Genomic DNA, 8,609 nt, shown 5'->3' on the forward strand with positions numbered 1-8,609 from the left:
GGTGCCCTCTTCTGGCCTGCAGACATACACACAGACAGAATATTGTATACATAATTAATAAATATTTTTAAAAAAAGAAAGAAAAATGATAGCTTGACTCTTAAGATAAATTTTAGAAAGTGGAGACTAGTAACATTGAACTGGGCAGTGGTGGCACATGCCTTTAATCCCAGCACTCGGTGGCGGAGGCAGGCAGATCTCTGTGAGTTCAAGGCCATTCTGGTCTACAGAGTGAGTTCCACGTCAGCCCTGGGTGCATAGTAAGACCCTGTCCAGTCTCAGTTCAGGAGCTCAGCTCAGGAAGCACTGCTCTGAGGGCTTGGGAGGCACGGCAGCTGCTGCTTTCCTTCAATGCATTGCAAGACTTGGGTTCTTCTCTACACAGACCGGAAGCCCCTGCTCCCTCTGTCTCCAGTTCTCCTTTGCCAGCCCCAGAGGTTGGACTCCAGAGTACAAAGATCAGTAGGGAACCCGAACCTAAGGCAGGATCGCATGCCAAAGAGTCATCTGCTCCCGTGAGCCCCACGAAACGACGAATCCTGAACCATTACCTTACTCTTCGAAGGTTAGTCTGCCAATCACATTCTTCGGATTGCCTTCATTTTTCCCTGACCCACCCTTTTCAAACCAATCCAGCTGCTTTTTTTTTTAATCACCAGCAACTTTCTATTTAAATTACATTTATTTATTTATTTATGTTGGGGTATACTTGTGTAAGTCAGAGGGTGACCTATGGGGGTTGGTCCTTTCTTTCTACCCTGTGGGTCCCGGGGTTGGGACTCAGCACCGTGAACCTTATTCATAAAATTCTTCTCTGCTGGGCGGTGGTGACACACACCTTTAATCCCAGCACTTGGGAGGCAGAGAATGATGTAGGATTCTCCTCTGTATGCTGTGAATATGTTTTATTACCTAAGTGGTTAATGAATAAAGCTGTTTCCGTCAGTGGCTTAGCAGAGCAAAGCCAGGCCAGAAATTCAGAGAGAGAGAGAGAGAGAGAGAGAGAGAGAGAGAGAGAGAGAGAGAGAGAGAGAAGGCGGAGTCAGGGAGACACTGTGTAACTGCTGAAGGAGAAAGATGCCTACTGCCTACCAGTGGGCCACAGCCGTGTGATACATAGCTTGATAGAAATGGGTTAATTTAAGATGTAAGAGCTAGCTAGAAATACACCTGAGACATTGGCTAAACAGTGCTGTAATTAATATAGTTTCTTTGTGATTATTCGGATCTGGGTGGCCAAGAAACGAATGAGCAGTCTCCGCCTACAGAAGCAGGTGAATCTCTGAGTTTGAGGCCAGCCTGGTCTACAGAAGCGAGTGAGTGCCAGGACAGACTCCAGAGCTACACTGAGAAACCCTGTCTCGATAAACAAACAAACCAAAAGACCTCTCTCCTGACCCATTGTCTTTTCTCTGATGTTTCCAGCTCGGGATGGGTCCCAGATGGACAAGGCCGATGGATAAAAGATGAGAATGTTGAATTTGACTCGGATGAGGAAGAGCCCCCTGACCTCCCCGTGGACTAACAACCCCTTTCCCCATCTCTTCCACAGATAAACTGTAGTTGTTCTGGGAGCCTAATGGTCCTTGTTCGACCTTAGGATTTCAAATCTGTTCATCTCAGCCTGGCCACTCCTTTCCTGCAGTGTCCATGGCTCCATACTCTGACCCCTCCCCCACTCTCTACCAAAGCCTTGCCAAGCGTCAGCTGCATTCAGCCTGGTGCCCTATTAATAAGTCTGTCAGGAGGAGGTCCCTGCCCTTCCTGTAGTCTGACTCCCTCCCCACCTCCACCCTCAGTCCCTTTCCTTCAGCTCACATGTGGATGGCCAATGGGCACGGGAGCTCTGGCCACCTCTGTCTGCAGAGAGCACTGCGACCAAGTGCCCTGGGAAAAGACTGAAGCCTTTGGCAGATTTATGGGGAACACAAGGAACAGAGCTCTCCCTCCTCCTAGTAACCTGACCCTCCCTGCCTGCTGATCCCCAGAGTATAAATAATCCCTTGATGAACTGGCAGTAACCCTTGAGGGGTAGCGCCAAGATTGCCACCCCAACCCAAGGAAGGAGACAGGCGGCGTGAACAAAAGGGATTTTATTTACAGGAAAGGGAAGAGAGATGAGGACTTATGTGTCCAGGGCTCTCATCTCGTTAGCAAAAGGAAGGGTGACGCTATCTTTTCTTTTGCTGGCGACCTATAAAGGGAGAATGGTGACACAGCTTCATCTCTTGTTTTGGCAAGGGTGTGTTTCTCTTCCCCTTTCCTTAGACTATAAACTGCTGCCCCATGCCACCTGAGGGGCCTGTCCCATGTTAACAACAAATCAAGAACACACTGGAAAATAAGAGGACGTGTTTCTGGGCGGTACTGTCATGCCGAGCTCCCACCCGCTTCTCTACAGATGTGTGCTGGGGGAAGATGGACTTTGTATCTGTTTCTCACTCACTCCTCTCCGCATGTGTGCCAGCTACCCAAGCCTCCGTCACTAAGTCTGTTTTCAGTGTCCACCTCGGCACTTGCCCTCGTCTCTACACGGGCTCCACAGCTACTTACGCAGCTCGTTGTTCCGGGTCATGGCCTGGGCCGCCCGAGCTCGTGGTCCCTGTTGTGTAAAGTGGTACCCGAAGCGCACAATAGAGGGACACTGCTCTAACACAGTGGCCATTTCCATCTCCACTGCATCACCAGGCCATTGGCGCTGAGGAGAGAGGCAGAAGCTGTCAGAAACCTATGGTTCTTCAGCCCAGCCACAGGCCTCCGGGAAGTTAAGAGGCTTGTTTCTCTAGAGTAGGTGAAGGGAGTGTTGGTCCCCTTTCTGCCCAATAAGCCGCCCAGGGAGGAACTCAGTGGGTGTTAGCTGGATGAGTGACCCTGGGGAAGGATTGCTGACCTGGTTATCTACACGGAGCTCGGTAAGAGTGGCGTTCTCCCGAACTGCCTTCAGCACAGCCATGAGCCCTGTGCTGCTGATGAAGTTGGATTCAATGTTCAGGCTCTGGAGACTACGGTTCTCACGCAACATGTCAGCTACCGCCTGGGTGGTAGGGACTTATGTTAGGGTTGGGGACAGGTTTGTAGGTGACTGAGGAGAGGCAGAAGGGGAGCAAGGGGAGCAGGAGGGACACAGCCCTTTGCAGTTCCCTGAGGAGCCAGGGTTGGGGAGTTGGTGAAAGCGTGAAGGTTAAGATCACTGGCGGGATCGAGGCTACTAGAGAAGGTTGTTTTTGGGGGGAAATGCCTTGGAACTTCAGAGTTGTGAGCCAGAGAGATAAGGGTACGGGATCTCTGAGGGCTGCCATATAACTCATGATGGGAACAGCACCCCCTAGTGTGACCAGAAAGACAGCTCTTGCCAGGAGTGCATGGCAGGGTATGGGAAGAGGACTGGGGACAGCAGCCAGCCTTACATTGGCGATGGGGTCACCACTCTTTGTGGCCACCAGACTGAAGCTCCGGACATAGGTGTTAGTCTTCATTGCTTCACATAACTCACTGAGCACGGGTATCGGGATGTCCTAAGGGACACAGGATGGGGACTAAAGATCCTCATGCCTCCACAGCTATTCCTGCTACGATTTGGGGATGGGAGTCAAATACCTGTATGTTATTGAGGTTCACTTCCTCCAGCTCTTTGTCATTACTCCGCACTCTCTTTAGCATTTCCTCAATGTTTGTGGGATTTGGGGGTTCATCTGGTACTGGCTTATACTTGTCAGGCTGTACCACACCTGGTGGGGATAAGAGCCGAGAGGGAACCCCAACATATCCCTTACTCCATCTCCCCACTGGCTCTCTAAACCTTCATGCAGCATGTCTCCCACTGGAGCCTCCTCAGCCCCCGGAGCTCAAGGGGTCGGGGGGCATGCTCCCCCAGCACACTCACTGCTAATGCCTTCGGTGTTACAGATCTCCCCGCTGCAGATGGCATCGTAGTATTGCTTGTTGCTCATCAGTGTGTACATGCCCAGGATGGCTGGTGAGGGTAAGCAGAGGGACATGGCAGTTAAGGCACCTGCCACAGGCCTGCCTCCTGCCTCCTGCCTCTCTCCTGAAGCAGTTCTACAGCCTGAGTCCACTCTTGCAGAGTTTCTCACCCTCCCTCAGCTCCAGGAGTCTCTTCCATGCACCTGCCTTGGAGTGATTTCTAGAATCTGAGAGGGCTCGGGGAGCCCCTTGGGGAGCCGCTAGAGGGTGAGGCCTGTCTGCAGACAAGATCCTCTGCTGCTTTCAGCCAGAGAGTTCCACCCTCATCTGCCTTCACGATCTCTGGAAGGTTACTCCTGGGATGTTAACTTATTAAATTAAAAAAAAAAAAAGAATGAGCCAGTGTACAAGCAAACAAATAAAAGTTAAAAACCACTGCCTTAGGCTTTCTCAGATGTCCATGTTCTGGCTTGGACTTTTCCCTCTAGTTCTGTATCAAGGTAAAGATGGCACAAGCCCCATCCTCCCACCTTCCTTGACTTCCCGGCTGCTCACCTGCAATGTCACACATTTCAGCATCTGTAGCATGGGACAGTGCCTCCTCCAGCTCGGGCTCCAGCGTGATCTGCTCCTCTGCTGGGATTTCCCTCTTGGGCTGAATATAGGGTTTCCCTGATAGAGGGATGAAGGACAGTTCAGGAAGAGCATCCACCTTCCTTTCTTTCTCCATGTGTGGTCTCCACAAGCACAGGACCCTTGAGTCCTGTCCTCTCCACTCTCAGAAAAACTGAAGAGTACACACATGCTGGTGAAGCAGCGTGTGTCTGCAATCCCAGCATTTGGTAAACTGAGCTAGCAGTCGTCTGCTAGCTCAGGGCCAACCTAGGCTACACAGTGAAAAAAAAAATTGAAAATAACAAAAATCGAAGAGAACAAACTAGCATGCAGGTGTCCAGCACCAGAGTTCCTGATAGATGGTTGCCAGAAAGGGGAGGGGAGCTAACGGAAAGGTGCCAGGGACAGCCGTTTGCTTCCTGTAGGGCATAGATGTTAGGGTGCCCGTACCTTTCTTCTCGCCAGTGAAGGGCACCAAGTCATCACGTTCCTTGACTTCCAGTGCCTGCTGCTCCAGGTACTGCAACAGGGCATCTCGGTCTAGTGGCCCTGTTGGACTCTTCTTTGTCTGGTCACGTTGTCTCAGTCCAGCTGGCAGGAGCATATTCTTAGGAATGAGTTTTGGGGAACAAATCAGGCACTCTCCAGACATCTTTTCCCTGGCCCTTCTAGGATTCCAGATCCTATTAGTAGCCCTGGTCTCAACCACCCAGCATCCACTCCTTCCCACATGTGAGGGATGCTCTGACCCCTGTGCTGGTTACCTGGCTCAGGCCCTGGTCTCAGCCACCCAGCATCCACTCCTTCCCACATGTGAGGGATGCTCTGACCCCTGTGCTGGTTACCTGGCTCAGGCCCTGGTCTCAGCCACCCAGCATCCACTCCTTCCCGCATGTGTAGAGATGCTCCGGTCCCTATGCTGGTGCCCCTACCTCAGGGTCCATTTCTTGTAGCTCACAGTCCAGCTGTTCCAGCTCCTCGGGGCTCAAGGTCCTTAGGATCTCATCTTCATCTATGTCTCTGTATTTCTCCAGTTCCTTCTGATATGATGACATGGTGGCCCCTACCCCTTCCCCACCGTGCGACACTCACAGGCTGGAGGGATATGGGAAAAGGTGTTGAACATGGATACTGAGGACACAGAAGTCCAGCCATGGTTAGAACACTGAGCTAGATACCTTGGAGACCAGGGTCTACTGGGGACGGAAAGATTAGACCATTCATCCTTACAGTTTCCTTCCTAGTTCCTGCACTTTGCAGCCAGTCTGGCTGGGGAGTCTAAGCTCCAGGCTGGGTCTGTGCACCCACTATGATGGAGGGCCCTCCCCTACTTTACCCAACAGTGTCTCTGCCTTGACACAGCTGCTGGAGGCCCTGCCAGCACAGCTGGCTGCATGCCCAGTTCCCACTGAAAGGTAGGAGGGGGTGACAGAGAGCTCCAGGGAAATTCCTCCTCTCTTCCCCAACACCCAGGCCTCTTCCAAAACTGGTAAGTGAGGAAGAATGGCTGGGTTGGATTGGCAGCCTCTTATGCCATTCTCATTTCCTCCTTTACTGTAAAGGACCAAGATCTTACTGTTTGTATTTGCTAAAATTCTAAACTGTGAGGGGAAAGTAAGGCTTAGAAGCTGGGGCACTTCCAGATTGGGAGAAGGGCAATATGGCCTCAGAAGGCATTCGGTTCCCATAGTTTGTCACCAGAAAGGTGACACCAGAGCTCTGGACAAAAACAACAAAGCCTTCTAAATGGGGTAGTGGGACAAGTAAGCTTGCAACCTTTTACTATGTGGAAAATGCTCCCGACCTCTATATACACATCATGCTTAACATGGAAGATGATCCTGAAAGGGAGACATTAGCAACATAAGCCGCACAGAGTCAGGACAGGGACGTTACAGAAACATACAGAGTGACAGAGGCAAGGACACACCAGCTCACCTCCCCTGGGGCCACTCTTCCTTCCTATCACCCACCAGGCCCTTACCCAGAAGACCCCTCTTTTCCCACCCACCAGTCCTAGCTGCCACCTCTCACCTCCCCTTGTCAGTTGGTCCGTCTGTTCTACTAGGGCACCGTCCGGTCAGCAGGAGGAGTCTGGTGCCGGGGGAGAGAGTGGGGGAACAGTGAGCTCAGCATTTTATTATTTTAGCTCTGGCCAGGTGGGGAGTGGTGGGAGATCACATATACACAGACCCCATACCTTGCCCAGCCCTGAGAGCCTCTAGTGGCCAGTCCCAGCCATGACACCTTTTTTTCCCCTACGAGCAGAGTCCTCCAGGGGAGGATCAGATGACTCCCACTCCGCGGTGCCTGCTCCTGCCCCGTTCAAAGCACCGAACATGGGGTGGTATGTCAGTGCAGCCAGACAGTGCCTCACGAGCCTCACACCCGTATTCCCGCCGCACGGGAGGCTGAGGCAGGGCTGCTACAACATGGAGAACAGCATGAACTATGGCAAAACCTTTTGTTTTTGTTTTTCGAGACAGGGTTTCTCTGTGGTTTTGGAGCCTGTCCTGGAACTAGCTCTTGTAGACCAGGCTGGCCTCGAACTCACAGAGATCCGCCTGCCTCTGCCTCCCAAGTGCTGGGATTAAAGGCGTGCACCACCACCGCCCGGCTTTGTTTTTGTTTTTTAGAGACACGGTTTCTCTGTGTCATCCTGGCTGTCCTGGAACTCGTTCTGTAGACCAGGCTGGCCTCGAACTCATAGAGAGTCACTTGCCACTGCCTTTCAATTGCTGGAATTAAAGGCATTCGCTACTACTGCCTGACTACAAAACATTTTTTTAAAGGAGTGTGGGAGCTAGAGATGGCTCAAGTGGTTCTTCGCTGTGCAATTGTGAGGACTGGAGTTGCCATTCCTGCACCCACGTAACAAGCTGGTCATTTCACACATGTTGTACCCCAGCTTCTGTGGGCGGCAGAGACAGAGGATCACTGGAGGCTGCTGACTTCTGATAGCCTACAAAGCATGGCCCCAGACTCAGGAGGAGAAAGAATTACAGAAGACACTGGCGGCATCTGCATGTGCGCACCACCCACAAACACACACTCTCTCAAGTAAGGATTTTGATCTGGTATCTAACTTTAGTTGAAAGAACAAATACTTTAGAATTAAATATGGACAACCCATGTAATGACATGCAGTGCGAGATGGGACCGTGGATCATATGGCAGGGGACAAACACGCCATCAAACAGAGCTTAAATGAGAGGGAAGCTTACTGGGAAAGGGGGGGGGGGGAGAGAGAGAGAGAGAGAGAGAGAGAGAAAGAGAGAGAGACAGCAGAAAGAGAGCGGGAGTGGGCGGAGCCTGTCTCTTAAAGGAACATTTACACCTAAGTAGAGTCAGTACTGCTTGCCTGTCAGGTCCCCAAGGACAGGATCAAGTTTACATCTGCCTAGATAACAACCCGGGTAAGTATAATAAAAATATGTGACAGGATCAAACAAAAGCATCTTTATGAAGCCAATTACTTTGTATAATACATATGTACTAATAAAAGACAGAGCAGGGACTGCGATTTCGCCTCTAGGCCTAGCACTTGGAAGGCTGAGGCTGAAGGACTGCCTGAGCCCAGGAGTCTGAAACTACCCAGAACAATTTAGTAAGAACTTCTGTTTTAAAAATAAAGAAACAAGGCCGGGCGGTGGTGGCACAGGCCTTTAATCCCAACACTCAGGAGGCAGAGGCAGGTGGATCTCTGTGAGTTGAAGAACAGCCTGGTCTACAGAGCGAATTCCAGGACTGCCAGGGCTACACAGAGAAGCCCCGTGTGGAGATTTGAAAAAAAATAACAAGGTGGTTTGAAAGTTCATAAAAAGTGCTATAAAACAATAAAAAAGATATAGGGTCAGGTGTGACAGCCAAGACAAATTCTAGCACTTGGGAGGCAAAGGCAGGGAGATCCTGAGGCCAGCCTAGGCTAGGTAGAGACCCGTTTTAAAAAAGAGAGGAAAGCCGGGTGATGGTGGCGCACGCCTTTAATCCTAGCACTCGGGAGGCAGAGGCAGGTGGATCTCTGTGAGTTCGAGACCAGCCTGGTCTACAGAGCTAGTTCCAGGACAGGC

At 51.2% G+C, this 8,609-nt stretch overlaps 2 protein-coding genes across 3 annotated transcripts in view; one reads left to right on the forward strand and one right to left on the reverse strand.

Moving 5' to 3' along the window:
* The window catches only part of Scnm1 (sodium channel modifier 1), a 4,381-nt gene extending 2,293 nt beyond the window's left edge, over positions 1-2,088 (forward strand). The window contains exons 6-7 of one of the 2 annotated variants that reach the window (XM_026784065.1): positions 386-565; positions 1,426-2,088. In XM_026784065.1, coding sequence (XP_026639866.1) covers positions 386-565; positions 1,426-1,525 — 280 coding nt within the window. In that variant the 3' untranslated portion in view covers positions 1,526-2,088. The remainder of the gene's footprint in view (positions 1-385; positions 566-1,425) is intronic. The other variant, XM_005356990.3, reaches the window with a different exon arrangement.
* Tmod4 (tropomodulin 4) lies at positions 2,088-6,974 on the reverse strand. The gene is made up of 9 exons (XM_026784062.1): positions 5,472-6,974; positions 4,990-5,146; positions 4,480-4,596; positions 3,884-3,973; positions 3,598-3,728; positions 3,408-3,515; positions 2,891-3,034; positions 2,554-2,698; positions 2,088-2,194 (listed from the first exon to the last, which is right to left on the reverse strand). Exons 1-9 carry the CDS (start codon positions 5,592-5,594, stop codon positions 2,172-2,174), a joined length of 1,038 nt encoding a protein of 345 aa, XP_026639863.1. The 5' UTR covers positions 5,595-6,974; the 3' UTR covers positions 2,088-2,171.
* Between the last annotated feature and the right edge of the window lie 1,635 nt (positions 6,975-8,609).

The sequence above is a fragment of the Microtus ochrogaster genome, chromosome 21 (assembly GCF_000317375.1).
Source record: "Microtus ochrogaster isolate Prairie Vole_2 chromosome 21, MicOch1.0, whole genome shotgun sequence".
Classification (NCBI taxonomy): Eukaryota; Metazoa; Chordata; class Mammalia; order Rodentia; family Cricetidae; genus Microtus; species Microtus ochrogaster.

What these genes read in the sequence shown, in the direction of transcription:
- Tmod4 (XM_026784062.1), bottom strand. Translation starts at nt 5,594, where the DNA reads ATGTCATCATATCAGAAGGAACTGGAGAAATACAGAGACATAGATGAA. An exon ending in TGAACCTCAATAACATACAG is followed by an intron (nt 3,516 to 3,597) that starts GTATTTGACTCC and finishes TGTGTCCCTTAG; the next exon opens with GACATCCCGATACCCGTGCT. An exon ending in AGCTCCGTGTAGATAACCAG is followed by an intron (nt 2,699 to 2,890) that starts GTCAGCAATCCT and finishes CTCTCTCCTCAG; the next exon opens with CGCCAATGGCCTGGTGATGC.